At 38.4% G+C, this 18433-nt stretch overlaps 2 protein-coding genes across 4 annotated transcripts; both read right to left on the minus strand.

The window, feature by feature from the left end:
- Positions 1-5050: 5050 nt before the first annotated feature.
- LOC114352597 (uncharacterized) lies at positions 5051-6342 on the minus strand. Its single transcript, XM_028304249.1, has 2 exons — positions 6127-6342; positions 5051-5785 (listed from the first exon to the last, which is right to left on the minus strand). The coding sequence occupies exons 1-2, from the start codon at positions 6227-6229 to the stop codon at positions 5595-5597; spliced, it is 294 nt and encodes a 97-aa protein (XP_028160050.1). The 5' UTR covers positions 6230-6342; the 3' UTR covers positions 5051-5594.
- A 3087-nt stretch (positions 6343-9429) lies between these two features.
- LOC114352584 (luc7-like protein 3) lies at positions 9430-17576 on the minus strand. 3 transcript variants are annotated; one of them, XM_028304231.1, is made up of 9 exons: positions 17281-17574; positions 16807-17002; positions 16554-16651; positions 15802-15971; positions 15029-15166; positions 14446-14688; positions 12948-13093; positions 11138-11220; positions 9430-9875 (listed from the first exon to the last, which is right to left on the minus strand). In XM_028304231.1, exons 1-8 carry the CDS (start codon positions 17383-17385, stop codon positions 11174-11176), a joined length of 1143 nt encoding a protein of 380 aa, XP_028160032.1. In that variant the 5' UTR covers positions 17386-17574; the 3' UTR covers positions 9430-9875; positions 11138-11173. The 3 variants fall into 3 exon arrangements, with proteins under 3 accessions (XP_028160032.1, XP_028160034.1, XP_028160033.1); XM_028304233.1 differs by having other exon boundaries at positions 15802-15953; positions 17281-17572; XM_028304232.1 differs by having other exon boundaries at positions 9430-11220; positions 17281-17576.
- Positions 17577-18433: the final 857 nt, after the last annotated feature.

Genomic DNA, 18433 nt, shown 5'->3' on the forward strand with positions numbered 1-18433 from the left:
TAATTTGCTCCTTTTATTGATTCACATTTCTTTACTGGTTGGCGAGTAACTTTCTGTGTAATAATTTTATGAAAATGCGACTATGCGAATGTATAAGATCAACGAAAATTCGTAAAAAAAATAGATGGGAAAAGAACTTGAACGTTGAAATTGAAGTTTGTGTGGAAATGTGAAATACTTCTGCGACATTTCTTCTTCAATAAAAAACTCAAGTTTTCATGCGTGTTAGTTGAGAATCTTGCTTGCAATTTTTTGAAGACTGGCAGCTTATTAAAAAATAAGTCCGATACAAAAGATAACGCAAAATCGGCCTTATAGCTATGTACCTACGCTATACATTTTAAACATTGATGTTTGGGGTACCTTTTCAATAACATTACGAGATATTATGAAGGCCGGGATCGGCTGGGCTCAAGGGCCGGAGCGAATCGATTGAGCAACAGGTTTATGCCAGGGCTTGCGGCCTCTCGCTACTGATTTATACAGAGAGTAGGTATCAAAAGTACAACTTTTCTTTGATGTGTGATTTGAGCGAGCTATTTCTGGCACAAATATGGGTATTGCGGATTCCTAAAGAGAGATATAATCATAGTACGCACCAATAGAAACTGAAGATTATTTGGAGGTCTTTCGATAGCCGAAATAAAATTGACGCCGATTTCTCTCCTACAACTTATTTCCCGAAACCTATATCCCATCAAAAACAATACTTGTCAAAAAAACCAAGTCTCGCAACTCAGTTGTTCTACGGTAAAAAGTTGTGAGATCCATGTAATACCAAGTCCAGGCCAGGAAATCTTTAACGTTTTACATAAATTATTGACTTGGCCATTGCACTAAATAATTTAATTTACACGTGTTTTCATGCGATGGCCAAGTCAATATATTTATGTAAAACGTTAAAGATTTCCTGGCCTGGACTTGGTATTACATGGATCTCACAACTTTTTACCGTAGAACAACTGAGTTGCGAGACTTGGTTTTTTTGACAAGTATTGTTTTTGATGGGATCTCATTTCTTTTTGTATTTTGTAGACAGCAGTTATGTATCTAGAAAACTGGACCGAAATTGAAAAATTTTACTCGACTTGGCGGTTGCACTACCGTGCCCCCAAATATTTTAGTTTTTCCTTGATTCATACACCAAACACTACTTATATTCCAAATTTGAAGCTTCTAGGTCTGCTAGAAGTGCCTTAGAATTTTGATGATCGGTGAGTCAGTGAGTCAGTGAGTGACAAAATTAAGTAACTTTGACCCGTTATAATTCTTAAACTACTGGTTCAAATTGAATGAAATTTTAAATATACCGTGTCTTTACAATGCCTGCATAGCTAATGAAAATTCAGCCTTCTAGTTTTATCCACAACGAAGTTACAGGCGGTCGAAAATGGCCTGAATTGCTTCGAGAAAAGGATGGTACGGCCGTGCCGCTTTTTTGCTCGACTTGGTGGGGGTACTGCCGTGCCCCCAGATCTGTTTTAGTTATTCTTAATAATAAAGTTAAATTATTTTAAAATTGGCCGAATTTATTAGCGCAGATCTATGGGTAGATAGATAGGAGTACCTACCTAAGTAAGGTACCTAACCTACTTAAATAAAATTCCCTGAAAACCTTTTCAAAAATATGATAAATCATCCAACTAACGAATTTCCATAGCAAGGTGAGTGACTGAAAGTTCTTATAAGACCCATGATCATTTACATTTTTATAGTAAACTAGCTTTTGCCCGTGGCTTCACCCGCGTGAAATTTAGTTTGTCACAGATCGTCATAAATTATAGCCTATATGTTATACTGGGTTATTAACAATAATACTGTAAAGTTTCATCAAAATCCGTTCAGTAGTTTTTGCGTGAAAGAGTAACAAACATGTTAACATCCAGACATTCATACAAACTTTCGCATTTATGATATTAGTAGATAAGATAAGATTAGATTAAGAACCTCTATTAGCCCATTTTTATTCAAAAGATTCCCAAAAAACACAAAATTATGTCTTAATTACGAAAATTTCAATGAGCCGTACCAATTAAGAAATTAATTATACTTCGCAATTAATTTTCGAGTGTGCCTCTGTCGTAGGTACTTATTATCGGGCGCCCTCGTCACCTGGAGAAGCGAAAAGATCGCAGCCTGAATACAAATGAGGTTTATTTACGTGCTGAATGAAATATGCAACGAGACAAAATAAATATTGGGAAAACGTATGCAGCTACAACACAGGAACGAGTATTTTAAATAGGTAGGTTGCAAATTAGTAGCAAGTCCTAGAGCAACTTTTTTACAACTGTGTAAAACGTGAAAAAAGTTACACTGACTAACCACCAATCTCTCGAATTTCATATACGCACACAGCATGTAACCTTTAAGTATGCAAGTTCAGGAACAAATAAAATAATATCACTAGTACTTACTTAGTTACGAGTGTAAAACCTGATGAGAGAATAGAACCTATTAATAAATAAGAAGGTATTAAGACTGTCCATATAAAAACAGTGAGTTAGCGGTCACCGTTCGCAAGAAAACTGTCTAAAAAAGACAATTACCGATTTAATTGATGACCCTGCCAGCGACGTATCTCGGGCGCCAATCTGTGCATTTTCCGCTTTTTCTTTGGAACCGATATAAATAGAATTATCCAGGGCTGTCCAAAATGCAGTGCTACTTACTTATATTTACGATATTTTATTTATCTAAAAAAAATGTTTTTGGCTCCGCAAACAAGAAAAAAACACAGTACCTACTTACCTAGACGAATTAGACCTCCTCCTTTTTTGAAGTCTGTTAATACAAGCCCAAAGACTGAAAATTATATCGTTTTTATTTTAAGTAATAAATCAACGGTAAACCTGGCTGATAAACTTAATGAGAATCTATAATAAACCTATCTGATCAATTCACTAATCCTATCTTTGTTTCTTGTGATCCAAAGGACAATGGGCAAAATGGTACCCGGCTCCAATAGATATGTGTCTAGTATCGTTTGAAAGGTCTTACCAAGATGAACAACTTTTACTATGATCACCAGCCTCAGATCTGGTTGTGTACGAAGATATACATATTTTTTTGTAGAATGGTACCCGGCTCCAATAGTTATGTTTGTAGTGTCATTTGAAAGGTCTTACCAAGACGAACAACATTTACTATGGCCACCAGCCTCAGATCTGGTTGCGTTCGAAGATAAAGATACTTTTTGTGTAACCCAAGTATCATACAGTATGAAGGGGGACGCGCTCGGGGCAGGACACCGACGAAATGGTCGGACGCGGTGAGGAAGACGGTGGGCGGGAGTTTGCATCGTGCGGTCCACACAGCTTATGACCGTAGCCTGTGGAGGAACACTATCTGTGGTCACGATCCTCATCAGTGAGGGACCGAGGAAGAAGAAGAAGAAGTATCATCGTGTCCATCGTATGGTACTTAGGTTATGCGAGGCAGGAAGGGTTTACTGCTCCAGCATCCTTCCTTAACTCTATAATTATTGATGGGGATAATTGTGAAATAAATATTTTTATTTATAGAAGTACTACCCCCTTATTAATAAAAAGTTACACCTAGGAAGAACCTTGGATTGACACCAAATGACAATTTAAGCCAGAGTTCAACTAGGGTGTAACTTTTATTAATAAAGGGGTTAAAGTTTTATTACTTCTTAAGGGTTTTATTATGGGTTGCTAAAGCGAATTAACCCACAAGACCCAATAAGTCCACCCACAAGATGGACCGACGACCTCATAAAGGTATATAAAAGGTGTTATACTTTCATTATAATACTTAGTGGAATTACTGTGAACGTCAGAATGGCGGGTGTATGGTCACAGAAATGAATAATATAAATATGAATTTTTAATACCTGAGGTGTACCTTTATGTACCTTTAGTTATTAATTTTGTACTTCCCTAATACGGGAACAATTTAAATTACAAAATGAGCCGCCAACCTGATATCAGGTTGGCGGGTGTATGCTGAAATTGGACGAAACAGGTAAGTTATGGTTTTCTTATATTTACCATTATTTAGTACCTCAAATGTACCTCACAAATATATTATGATAAACCAAATGCGACGAATAATTAACGAGAAAATAGGGCGCTACTATCAATACTTTTAGATTTTAGGAAAGTATTGGCATTGGCAAATGCACAAGTGTGCATGCCATAAAAAACAGACTTAAAAAATATCTGTATGGTATGTATTATCTGTGTCAGTGTCAACTTTCTAACTTGTTAAAAGAAATGGTGGCCATCAAAAAAATGGTGGACATCAAAATTTTCGTATCTATTTTCTCGTTAATTATTCGTCGCATTTGGTTTATCATAATATATTTGTGAGGTACATTTGAGGTACTAAATAATGGTAAATATAAGAAAACCATAACTTACCTGTTTCGTCCAATTTCAGCATACACCCGCCAACCTGATATCAGGTTGGCGGCTCATTTTGTAATTTAAATTGTTCCCGTATTAGGGAAGTACAAAATTAATAACTAAAGGTACATAAAGGTACACCTCAGGTATTAAAAATTCATATTTATATTATTCATTTCTGTGACCATACACCCGCCATTCTGACGTTCACGAATTACTTACTGCTTTCAAAACGTGATTTAGAACTGGCCCCATAGCAAACATTTTCCTACATCTAAAGGCCTTTTAAAATATATATATTGGTTATGGCTATTGGAGCGGGTACCACTTTCCATACATTTGTGCCCATCATCCTTTAACAGCCCTAATCACGCGCCAATGGAATAAGCGGAAAAAATTCAATTAGAAGAACGATCTCACGCGGATATCGGGATTACCTGCTTACGATCCAATCTTGAGCAAATGAATAATATTTGTCGGATCCCCTTATACATACGGCACTGGGTGATAAAGTGCCGTTAGATTAATTTCGTAAATGTAATACAAACATTGTTGGTTAGTGTAAACGTACTTGCGTCGCGTTTTGAATACATACATACGTGTTTTTTATACTTTTGTAAAGGTGTATAATAAATTAATGTTACTTAAAAAAAGATCTACACCTCTTTTAAGATCAATTTAAAAGACCATTTCAAGTACACTTTTAAACTCAAGTTGTAAAAGGCACAATTTTATTTAATTTTCAAATAAGCAAAGCTTTAAAGTTCCAGAAAAATATATGATGAGATGAGGTATTTCAGTTAATGTTTGTAACATAGAATACGTCATACTCTTAACCACTGTAATAGTAAGACTCCAAACATTACATTTATGTAAATTGCTAATTTCATATTTTACAGTTTCCATGCAGTTCTTGATATCACCAACTCAAATTATAGTTTCTTATTTTTTCTCTGTAGCTGTCAGTAATGGTCTGTGTTTATCGACTCACTCCAAAAATCTATTCAGTACAGTAATTTTAAGAAAACAAAGCTGCATAATAAAATTCAGACTTCTTTGTAATCAAAATACTATGCCATTTTAACAAAGATTGTGAAATGTTTAAGTAACTCAAAATAGGAATAAAAGCATGTTATATTATATTATTTAGGAAAAACTGATGTATTCAAAAAAGTAACCGCTTACACATATTTTATACATAAGATAACTTAATTTTAAACTTTATCATGGTAACTGCACAGGTTCTGTGAATTCTATTGCTATTAAATCTGGTGTCCGTAAAATCGCAGAAGGGACTTTATAAGAAGCAGGAGTCATCATGTCTTTAACAAGGAGCTCGGAACCATCTGGCTTCCACGCAGAGAATGTAGCTTCGAGGGTAGACTGCTCATATGTGAGGATACTGACGGATTTACCTGAAATAAAACATGGAATTTAAAACAATTTTTATTTCAGCATGTTTATAATTTTCTGAACAATAATAATATTACTACTTGCATGGCAACTTATGAAATGAACTTAGATAAATATTTATTAAGAAAAAATTTTTAGTTGCTGTTACTGTAAATTTTTGCAGCAGTTAAACTGTCAAAAGTACTCTTTTGTATGAAAAACAGCACACATTGTGTACTGATGGTACTAAGCTTTAAGGCACGATTATGCTATTATTACTTCAGGAAACTACTTCTATGTTCTACAAGGCCTCGTCTAATCTCAACTAACATTTTCCTAGTGTTTTTGTGGTTTCTAAATTTACCTTGTAGTTCACACAACGCGCTTAGAAAGTTTTCACGTAATTTTGCTCTAGCTGCTTGCTGCACATTCACTTCGGCTGGTTTTTCATCTGGATTAGAAACCATAATGTATTATTTACAAGATCACGTATTTAGAAAATCCGTTTTTATTGAATATCTATTAAGTTTTTTTATATTTTTACAAAACCGAAAATGTATTGTTTTGAAAACAATCAATGTGTCACTTTTGACATTTGCTGACATTGACTTTAGTTTTTTTTTTACTTAATAATAGCAAAAGCATAGTGATTATTTAAGCATAGTAAGTATAGCCTGACCAGGAACATAAAAACCCTGGCATAGAGGCGCTTCAATTGCATTTGATAGTGCAACACTGGGTACAGTCGTACTTGTATTAAATTAATAGGCTAACTTTATGTATCAGGATTCAGGATTATAGGCTAATTTAATATTTTCATAAATTAACAAAAACATATTATATTATAGGTAAACTGGTTTAAATAAATTAAATGAAAGCATCAATCGAGCAAGTACGATTTTATTATTATTCATAAATAATCAAATTCTGAACTTGAATATTCAACTACAATGTCTGCTCATGAACGCTTCAAACTCGGTACTTCTTTCCCAATTCCATAAAATTCAATACTTACAAAGTGACAAAAAACTTTAAAATAGGTAGTTGAAACAAACCACAGCTAATTTTCATAGTTGACTGTACTATACGATAAACATGTCAGTCAATTTGACAACCTTTGTCGGAAACATTATTCAATGAAAATATTGTCCGAACCCTTAGTATTTCTCTTCGACAAATACTTTAACACATTGTGAACCACTTTTCTTTCACGACTATAAAAAGATTTTAGCAATTTAATTCACAAAATCAATTGCGCACATTTAAAATAAAGTTTGTTTACACTTTGACAGCAATAGACTGACATGCAAGGTGACATGTCAATGAAGTTTTCAGTTACTGTTGCCATTAAAAGAAATTAGTACCATTAATTTTCCGCAACATGGCGAGGGTTTTTATGTTCCTGGTCAGGCTATATTACCTACATCCATTAGGTTTAGGAAGACAAATTGTCTAGTTTTTGCCCGCAGCTTCACTCGTTCGCTTAAAAACTCCGTTTGATGTCGTGGTCGGGTCAGGAATCACAACACCTTGAAAGTCTGCCACGGAAAAACTGCCACGCGTTTCACTGTTTCAAAAACCGTTGAAGCATTAAGTAAATACATAACCACCAAAGTAGCTGGGGGTTTATGAGTCCTAAAAGGCAATATTATGATCCGTATTCTGTAACATCATAATGCGTGTAACAAAACAAACTGCACTCGTCTAGGAATCGAACCCAGGATAATAGAGGACCATGACTCTGATTGGAGAGGCATAATGATTTTTTAGTTCAACCACTATGATCATCTTTTTAAAACACTTTTTCATGTTGAATAGAAAATTCTTATTAGTTTTTTTTTGTTAACTCTTTAAACTTGTATGGGTGGGAACCCATACAAGTTTATTATGTTCCTAGATAAAAGGATAAAACCCTCAGACCGCAGCAGCTGGCCTTATAAAACGGAGGAAACTTCATTCAAACGCGGCGACTTAAATTGCAGTCCCGCAAAGACGTTTTCAAATCCATCTGACTAGCACGTAATATTGGAGTTCGTTCGCACAAACTTTAGCGTGGCGTGGTTTCAAGCTGCGGCTCAGTAGGGTTGGCAACTATAGCAAATGATGTGATGATGGTATGTGTACTGAATAAATTAAAAGGACTACGCTGAAAATGCAGGTCTCATTCCTTATAGCAATGACTATCTCCCATTGGGTCATAGAGATAGAGAAAAGAAACTCTTATACTTTTGTTATTGTCAGGGATCGCCAAAATGTCGTAAGCCAAGTTAAACTAAAGCTTTGATAAACGTAACTCACCTACGTACGTAGGTATTACTTACTTATCATCATCATCATCTCAAAACCTCTTCACGACTCCTTTTTCCCGCCGGCTCTCGAACGTAAGAAAGAAGAATGGTGACTGCTGACAATGTCCCAACAAACTGTTGTTTTCTTTCGTGTAGGATAGGAAGATTCTCTTGATTTCTAAAGAGACATCTGTAACCTAGGGTACTTAACGCCTATAGTTTTTTTTTTTTAATTTTGACCTAATAAGTATCAGTAGTTTCATAGTTTGGTAGTATCTATAAAATAAGGCTTTGAAGACATCCCTGGAACGTTCCGCTCAAAGTAACGAACGAAAGGCCGTCGGGTGTTTGTCTCAATCCCATCTCCGGCCGAGCTGGGATGTGTAAACTTTTGGGTAACAGCTAATGTTACATGTAACAACACAATACCTCATTGTGTCAATTATAATTGCATATTCGTCATACAAATTGAAAATAGTTTTGTCTATATAACTTAAACAGCATTTAGTTAATATGTTTTTAAACGCCTCTCATTACGAAGCGAGAAAAAACTGAACGTCATTAGCTGTTACCAATTTAAAGATTGCCCGGTGATAATAATGTATTATTATCACCGGGCAATCTTTAAATTTCACTGTACACATTGGCGAAACCAGTGTGCTTCAAATACGCACCATTGAAGGCATTAAACAAAATCAGACGTGTTCCGGCATGAATGACCCGACCAGGAATCGAACCTGAGATACTGGTTCTTGGCGATCATCACCCTACCTAAGCCCTCAGGGCACCTTTGGGTTTAGATCCGCAAAAAATATCAGAAAAGCTTCTAAAAGAATAAATAACCACATTTCTTTACTTACAAACGAATCTACTGTATGTCGGCAACTTATTGAATTTAGGGACAATTGAACATCGTGACCAAAAAGAATCCAGCGAAATAAATAAGGAAACCTTTGTGTGTGAAAACAACGGGCGAACTTCCACGCACGTCCTCACAATGTGTTTTTTCGCGTTTGTTCGTTGTTTTCGCCAGCTTAAAGGACTTTCCGTGTACCTACATATACACTGGGGTGTGACAAATGAAGCGAATTCCATAGGAACAAATGGAGAAAAAACATCTCTGCATTTTGTACGAATGCGAGTAAGAGCTTTTATTGTTACTTTTTATCAACTGCGATTTAACTGTACACTTTTCCATTATTCAACCCAATTTTTATTATCCTGGGCAGCTTCCACGTTACCTACGCCAGTTCTGGTCCTTTGAGCCGGATAACTTATTATTCAACCTAATTTTTATTATCTGGGCAGCTTCCATATTACCTACGCCAGTTCTGGTCCTTTGAGCCGGATAGTTAAAGGGTAGAAAATTAAACTATAACTTTTCAATTGATAATTTATTCCTTGAAAATAGTCCTACCAATTCACACTTACAAAGCATAGGTTAAAACCAATCACAATACATTATGAATAAAAAAGAAAATATCATAAATACCTGATGACTCCTCAGTGGGAACTGGTTAACAGTAATAACAGAGACCTTCCTAGAGAACAAACATCGGAGGTAGCTACATCTTATACAATAGTTTTTCTAAGCGGTAAAATTATGTCCAGTGTTATTGGACTACATGCATTCATAATGAATTTGGAATTGCTAATATAAACTTATTAATACGTGTGACTATTCTATGTCACCTCGGAACCGTTGGCGAACGCCGGTTTCAGCATTTTCCGCGAGCTTCGTCTTCAGCAGGGCTTGGTTTAATGTCAAAAGTACCTCTTTTCCTGAGCAGTAGTGGAGGCCTGGAGCATTCTTCATGTTTGCCAACTGAAAAGTCCATCGAGCAAGCTAGTAACACGCACCTCGGCAAAGGTTCAGATCGAACTCTCAATGATTGAAGAGAAATTGTATAAATGGGGGAACAAAAATGTCTGTAGAAAACCAATAAGATCACACAGACCAGGCACAGCTCGACAGTATCAATCATTAAAAGTTTCGCTCCAATAGGGTTTAGGGGTATCAATTAATTTTATAACATGGCATCAAGTTTTTCAACTTTCTTCCGTCGAGTTCGTAGGAGTAATTAATTAAGTTGCGCGTTTGTGAAACTTGTTGCCATATATTACAAAGTTTGGGTACCTGGAAGTACACAGTAGATGACGTGATAACAGCATCCAATAACGTGCTATACGTAGCACATCGTGTGCTGCTCACATCTCCGTTATGGCATTGTATGTGATGGCAATGTACTGACATAGACCCTGCGTCGAATGTTAGTTACAAATGCGTTTCATGACCCGGAAGAATCTATTTGCAGTGAAATCAAACGGTCGTTTTGGTTTTTGATACTGATATTTTATAATTGGGTTATATTATGATTATCTTGTTAAGAAAAATATTGTTAGAAGATCCTAAAAGAGGCATACATAAAAAATATTTAAATCCAAAATGCAAACTGGATTTTAAAATGACTCAAATATTCGATACAAGAATACATAAATATGTTCATGATTGATTGCAGTAATCGGACAGTATTGTATTGTTATGTCTATCCCAGACGAGCCCTAACAAATACCTGGCATCAGCACCAGTCGACTGGACATACCACGACGGCGAACGATAGCTTGTAAATATTTGAATACCTCAAAACAACGGCGATCCGACCCGCTAGTGTCGAGAGGTCTTGTAGACACAATCGGTCTCGTCCCACTCAATACAAGGGGACGCACGATCGTCTAGCAAGCCTCACAGCCCACGGCAACTATTCAAAATACCAATCAAATACCTGCCAAGTCCGTCGGTGTGACGACAACTACCGAATCGAGAGTGCATAGGGGGTCAACATTACTCCCCATATGTTTGCCATATACCGAAGTTTTATTTTGGTATGCTACATTAAGCTGTAAAACAACAGTGTTCACTTTATTACTTGTATTATCATTTTCACGTGATGTGTGTTGAGGGATGTGAATGATATTGAGCGTAGATGTGTTTGGGACCGGGCGGGTAGTGTAGTATATGGATGGGTATTGTGTGGGAGCGTCGCATTGCAGGATTGTATAGTGTGGTTTGGTGGTCGATATACTTACCGGTTTCAGGCGCTTTTGTGATACCTCAGTCATTCACTAGTGGCGGTCGCGGGAGCGGCGGCGCGACCGGTCATGGGAAGATCCTGGAAAGTTATTAAGTCTTAGCAAAAAATAAACTTAATCTATGATGAGACACAAATATTCTGGCACTACCAAGTAGTTTCAGATGAGCAAAATGCAATAAGACTTAGAGAGAAATTTTTATCTGCAATCAGCCGGACACAATGTGGGCGAAAACTCCAAAGACTGGATTGCACCCTCTTTTTTAAACTATAACAAACGTCAAAAATCTGTCAAACTCCATACCAAAACCACCGGTTATCGCTATAGTTACGGTTAAAGGTAGGTAGTACAACTCAGCCTGTGTCTTAGGTTGATTATTACATAAAAGGCCAAGGTCCTAAATAGCACTGCCTCTTTTTTTGAATGATGGAATCTCATCATCATCATCCAACTTCAGGAGTCATCTCGTTACGGTTTGTTTCTACTTCAAACTATTTACCTATTCAATCAATCAAAGACCGAACGCACGGCAGCGTTTAAAAGAGCTCTGTGATTGGTTCGTGTGTTACCCTGTGCGTCCACGCGCACTGTGAAACCTCTTTTTTTTTTATTTGTGTTGAGCGGCTATTCTAGTTCAATAAAGTCCTAGTATCACTGCGACCGTTATCGATCTATTGTGATCGCCGCTGTTTTCCTTACAGTACAGTTCGCCTCCGAGTCCTGCATCCATTAGGAAGTGCAGTATCTTTTGGGGGGCGATATGTTTTACATCTTGTGGGCTTAGGATGTGTTTGCCCAGGTGTAAGCTCCGCTTGCGCATCAGAGGTCCGCAGTCCGTGAGCATGTGTAGTGGCGTTTCATCTGCCTCTTGGCACATCCTGCACGTTCTTGTTTCGGACAGTCCCATAGTGGACAAGTGCTTGTTTAAGCTGTAGTGTCCAGTGAGGGCTCGAACTAAGATGCGCATTTTGGTCCTACTCAGTCCTATGATCTTACAGTTCGCCTCCGAGTCCTGCATCCATTAGGAAGTGCAGTATCTTTTGGGGGGCGATATGTTTTACATCTTGTGGGCTTAGGATGTGTTTGCCCAGGTGTAAGCTCCGCTTGCGCATCAGAGGTCCGCAGTCCGTGAGCATGTGTAGTGGCGTTTCATCTGCCTCTTGGCACATCCTGCACGTTCTTGTTTCGGACAGTCCCATAGTGGACAAGTGCTTGTTTAAGCTGTAGTGTCCAGTGAGGGCTCGAACTAAGATGCGCATTTTGGTCCTACTCAGTCCTATGATCATGCTTAGAGCTTTTTCGATCATAGCGCTCAACGGCGCAGGATGGCGAAATTCTCAATATTGTTTAAAATAATAAATGCCAAATGGGATTCAAGTGAGTTGCTAAGCCATTTCTCATTTAAGACCACTGGTAGTGCAAGAACTCAAAATCTTTTTTCCATACCAGTTGCTCATAATAATGTCACATTCAATGACCCTATCTACCGAATGTGCAGATCGTACAATAATGTAAGTAAAGATCTGGACCTCTTCGGTCCAACTAATACATTTATTCGGACTTGTAGGGATAGGGTAAATGAATTGTTATAGTAAGATTGAGTGAAACTGTCTTTTGTTTGTAAGCCCGTTTTTTTGTTATTTCTTTGTTATTTAAATGCTGTGCCTGGCTCTAATCGGAGTTCAGACTTAATACCTATTGTGCTATGTTGTTGTGTTAATTGTATTGTTATTGTTTGTTCTCTGTAGCTGTGCCTTATATAAATAAATAAATAAATAAATAGGCTTTGTCAATCTTCAATACTCACTTCTATCTTTGCGATGCTTGCGGTCGCGTTCGCGGTCGCGCTCGCGGTCCTTGTTGTCGCGCTCGCGGTCCTTCTCGCGGTCTTTGTCGCGCTCGCGCTCGCGGTCGCGGTCTTCGTGACGACCGCCTTTGTCGTCGCGACTTGACCTGATGAAGAGCAAAAACAATATTTTAGTCTAAATATTTAATGGTGTTAAAAATCTCAACAAGCTCTCCCTGAGATATTCAGTTTTATTGCATAGTAAATTTTCTAGAGCACAATCTAAATTGTCCCCTTATGCCTCGCCCCCTAGCTACGGTTCTGGATGCCACGTATTTAGCTTGATAGGCTACTGTCCATTAAAGAAAATGTTCTAGTTCCCACATCTGAAATCTTCAACACCTAACATCAAAATTGCAACACGAGATAAAAGTCAAAAGCACTATCCTGTCTACCAAACCTAAGACTTGCTAAGTAAGTATACGAGACGAAAGCGATCTTAAAAGCAAAAACTCACCGATGCCGATGGCTATCCCTATCCTTTTCTCTCTCCTTATCCCGGTCGCCTCTCTCGCTGCGATCCCTTTCCCTCTCGCGGTCTCGCTCGACGCATTCCCTGGCCTTCCTATCAGAGCCAAGACCGCCGCCGCGAGAGACGGAGTTCGCTAGCTAAGTAACAACACGAGACGAAAGCGACCATAAATGTACAAACTGACCGATGCCGATGACTATCCCTATCCTTTTTTCTCTCCTTATCCCGGTCGCCTCTCTCGCTGCGATCCCTTTCCCTCTCGCGGTCTCGCTCGACGCGTTCCCTATCCCGCCTGTCAGAGCCAAGACTGCCCCCGCGAGAGACGGAGTTCGCTAGCTAAGTTACAATACGAGACGAAAGAAATCAATGTACAAACTCACCGATGCCGATGAGTATCTCTGTCCTTCTCTCTCTCTCCTTATCCCGGTCGCCTCTCTCGCTGCGATCCCTTTCTCTCTCGCGGTCTCGCTCGACGCGTTCCCTATCCCGCCTGTCAGAGCCAAGACCGCCGACGCGAGAGACGGAGTTCGCCAGCTAAGTAAATATACGATACGAGACGAAAGAAATCTTAAATGTACAAACTCACCGATGCCGATGAGTATCTCTGTCCTTGTCTCTCTCCTTATCCCGGTCGCCTCTCTCGCTGCGATCCCTTTCCCTCTCGCGGTCTCGCTCGACGCGTTCCCTATCCCGCCTGTCAGAGCCAAGACCGCCGACGCGAGAGACGGAGTTCGCCAGCTAAGTAAATATACGATACGAGACGAAAGAAATCTTAAATGTACAAACTCACCGATGCCGATGAGTATCTCTGTCCTTCTCTCTCCTTATCCCGGTCGCCTCTCTCGCTGCGATCCCTTTCCCTCTCGCGGTCTCGCTCGACGCATTCCCTGGCCTTCCTATCAGAGTCAAGATCGCCACCGCGAGCGACGGAGTTCGCTAGTTAAGTAACAATACGAGACGAAAGCGATCTTAAAAGCACAAACTCACCGATGCCGATGGCTATCTCTGTCCTTGTCTCTCTCCTTATCCCGGTCGCCTCTCTCGCTGCGATCCCTTTCTCTCTCACGGTCACGCTCGACGCGTTCCCTATCTCGCCTATCAGAGCCAAGACCGCCGCCGCGAGAGACGCGTTCTTTCTCCCTCTCTTCCCGACGCTTCCTCTCTTTCTCTTGCTGTTGCTTTTCGCGAGATTCATTCATTTCCTCGTAAGCTTGACGGAGTTTGAAATACCTAAAAATATAAGAAATTATTTAGAAACGTCTTTTAGGTTACCTTTGGTGATTTCATGTAGGTTGTGGTCTAGTTAGGTGTTCATTCATTCGTTTCAGCCAAATGCCGTCCACTGCTAGAGAAAGGCCTCCCCCACTGATTTCAATGGACTTCACTAATAAAATTATATTAAACTCTGATCAACCAAGATGTTATTCAGAAGTGAGCTTGGCTTTATTTATTTCACTTTGGTTAGCAGTCATGTCAAGAGCTTCAACACTCTTTGGGATAGTTTTTCGGATTTTAACCCTTACTATAACCAGAGTAAATACGAATTTGTATTTACTCTGCTTTAACTTACCCTACGTGTTGTTTTCCGGAGAGATGGTCGTCGATACGCTGTTGCGCGTCGCCGACGATCAGGAAGGCGCCGCAAACGGGGCACACCTCCATCTGTTTCTCCTGGGCGGCGGCCAGTTCCGCAGTCATGGACCAATGGCTGAAAATAAATATCAATTAGCATACATATTCAGAAAAATTTTAATCTCTTTATTTGTTTTTGTATGTAATAATTGTGTAATTAAATTCAGTCAGCTAGCAGACTGACTTCACTGAATATTTAACAATTCTACATCTCAAGAGCTTGTCCAGCCGGGCTAGGATGCGCACCGTGATAAAATCTTATCGATGATTTTAGACGACAAATGTATGGGCTTATCGCGTAAAATCGATAAAATGACGCGATAAACGCTTATCGCGGCGCGCATCCTAGGCCTACAGATGACGTGTTTTTACTCGTGCATTTCGAATCGCGCTATCGAGACGAACTAGAGGTTCATACATTCTGTCCACATGGGATCGCGCGTTTTGTCTAATATCTCACGATCTCGTGATTCGAAATGCGCGAGTAAAATGCGTCATCTGGGTCTACTCTAACCTAAGGCCATGTTCAGGTGATGAGCGCACAATGGGCATTTAGCTAACGCACGTTAACAACTACCTACAATGTATTTTATTCTTGGAGTATACATGGTAACGCGCGTTTCTACATGTAGTTGTAAACGCGCATTGAACGCTCGTCATATGAACGTGTCCTTAGCCTTTCTCAAGTAACATATGAGGATGAAAACATACCTGTTCTCTTGTTGTTTCAACAGCTGCTCTTTTTCTTCTTTTAACCTATCACAGAGTTTCATAAGTCCCTGGGCCTGTTCTACGTCGCCGCGGGTGCCTGCCTCCTCCGCCTCTTGAACCAAAGCACCAATCTTCTCCGATAGCAATTGGACCTGCGGAAATGTGTCATCCTAAAATATCAATTAATAACCAATGAACAAAAAAATAACTTAAATATCTTTATATGAACATTGAAGCTTTAATGTTAGTCAAGCAACAATGGTGATGACAGAATGGTAGAGAATACTTATCATAAACACTACCGCAGGTAGTTATGACCCAATCCCATACCATAATGATAGCTAAGATTATATTTATTTCTCTTTAAAAAATAACTAGTTAAAAAAATTGTATGATTAACTTTATTTACGAAAATGATTTGAAAGTGTATGAGTGTGTAGTAAAACTATTGTAAGAGGCCTACAGTATGCTAATGCATTGGTAGGATTAATGTTAAAAGTTATGTTTATACACATAAATAGAAAAATTCAAAAATATTACATGGTCCATCATCAAAAGCTAAGTTAGTCATATTCACAATTTAATGAGAAATCTTTTTTCACCTAGCAACATCCACCTTTATGCACAAAGTTACAGTAACACTGACAGGTAATGTGAGCATGAAGAACAGAATATTATTATAAATTGTACTGTAAAAGCTGAGAAATGAGTTAGGCCTGTTACGATGAAAACTTATTGAAAATATTTAATACCTGCTCCTGATTCTTTTCTGTTTGAGCCTGCGTCATTGGTGGACCTTCAGGTTTGGAGTTCATCAATTCCAATCTCTGTTTCCCTTTTTGTATTTTTCCTGCAACAAATAAAAATTTAAGAAACTTGCATACATTTATAAACTCAGGAAATTCTTAACTTTTTAAACAACACAATCTAAAGTATGCCATTTAAGTGAATACAAATGAACTATTTTCTTTCTTTCTTATGAAGAAAATCAAAATAATAACTTACTCTCAACATCATTGATCATGTGTCGGCAGAACCTGAGATATTCGTCCACATACTGAGTCTTCTTGTACGAAGGCTCCGCTTTCTCAAACAACTCCTTGACTTCATCGTCATGGACTTTTGGACACACACCCAAGTCAGCTCTTGTATTCACAAAGAGATCATGAGGGCAGAATTTCACCATGTAATATTTGCAATACTGAAACAAGTATTAAGCTTTTAAGCAATATTTATTTGATTAAAATTAAAGGCTAAGAATCTGCTATCTTCACAAGTTAGGGATTAAGTAAGGGATTTAGAATGCAATGATTGATGCAATATAATACCGGATCTTGCCGAACTCCAAAGTGCATCGACCGATTGTAACGTCATGCCAAGCCATGCAATGTGTTTGTAATCTCAAGGTAAAAGGTGTGAGGTTATGTATATTATTACAAAGTATTTACAGGAAAAAACTATAACATTAAGAATGCTTACCTCTGGATCCTCCCAATTCGGTTTCTTTATCTTTTCATTAGGATTTGTGTTGCGATGTCGCCCCATCAACTCGTCCAACAACTGTGCAGCTGCAAGCACTGCCATTGTTGCTATAAAACTTTATTACAAGAAAAAACATAAACACTTGATAGACGACGTATCCAGTAATAGATATCAGCAGCTAGAAAAGAAAAACAATGTAAATTAAGGCAAGATTTAATCACGAAAATAACTACGAATTCCTTTCCTTCAACTTGCGCAACCACAGACAAGATGACATAAATGAGTGTCTTGAGCACAGATATGGATTAGAGGTCTTGAGTGACAGAAAGAAAGAAAAAAAATCCAATTTGAACATAGAGAAAAGTTCACGATTTTTTTTCTTGGCTCTCGCTTTCACAGATTAGAGAGTATGTCTAAACTCGCTTTTGGATCATAGATTTTGGATCCCTGCATGAATGGCGCTGCAGTCCGAAATACGCTCACAAGCCTTTTGGTACCCTTTGCACCACCGGCCTGCACCACTGGTGCGATTATCTATAATCATATTATAATATTAATATTATAAAGAGGAAAGATTTGATTGTTTGTTTGTACTGAATAGGCCTAGGGGGAGGCCTTTGTCCAGCAGTGGACGTCATTTGGCTGAAAAAGAAAAAAGAAAGACTGAATAGGCTCCGAAACTACTGGAGATTTGACAACATAACATAAAAATTAATCAACCATTCATACCTACATACAACGAATAATATTCCTAAAGTACCAGGGCAACATAATCATAAAGGAGTTATATCAAATTCTTCTTGGTTGACCCGAGAAATAAACATGTATCATCATAAAATAGCTCCTTTATGGTTATGTTGCCCTGGTACTTTATTCGTTGTATGTAGGATGTAGGCCCGGGGTATCGTGGGTCTGAAGTGAAATGTTTATAGGCACTTACACACACACAAATTAAAACTTTTAGGTAGGTTTTGATTTATTTATAACAATTAAATTATTAAGTATTTTACAGTCTACTACTAGTTTTACAGTCGATGGTAGCACAGCACTATTTGTTGGTGGTGCAAGAGGGATTTAAAAATACCCTTTGCACCACCAGTGGTGCAGGCCGGTGGTGCAAAGGGTACAAAAGGCTCACAAGTCACAGCAG

Source organism: Ostrinia furnacalis, unplaced genomic scaffold (assembly GCF_004193835.3).
Source record: "Ostrinia furnacalis isolate ACB-3 unplaced genomic scaffold, ASM419383v2 OfSCF1409, whole genome shotgun sequence".
Lineage (NCBI taxonomy): Eukaryota > Metazoa > Arthropoda > Insecta > Lepidoptera > Crambidae > Ostrinia > Ostrinia furnacalis.

Bases quoted from the DNA above. Each gene is read 5' to 3' on its own strand.
- LOC114352597 (XM_028304249.1), bottom strand. From the start codon at position 6,229: ATGGTTTCTAATCCAGATGAAAAACCAGCCGAAGTGAATGTGCAGCAA. The intron at 5,786-6,126 runs GTAAATTTAGAA...GTTTTATTTCAG, and splicing joins CGCGTTGTGTGAACTACAAG to GTAAATCCGTCAGTATCCTC.
- LOC114352584 (XM_028304232.1), bottom strand. From the start codon at position 17,385: ATGGCAGTGCTTGCAGCTGCACAGTTGTTGGACGAGTTGATGGGGCGA. The intron at 14,689-15,028 runs GTAAGTTAAAGC...TTATATTTTTAG, and splicing joins TCCGGAAAACAACACGTAGG to GTATTTCAAACTCCGTCAAG. The intron at 11,221-12,947 runs GTGAGTATTGAA...ATAACTTTCCAG, and splicing joins CAAGCATCGCAAAGATAGAA to GATCTTCCCATGACCGGTCG.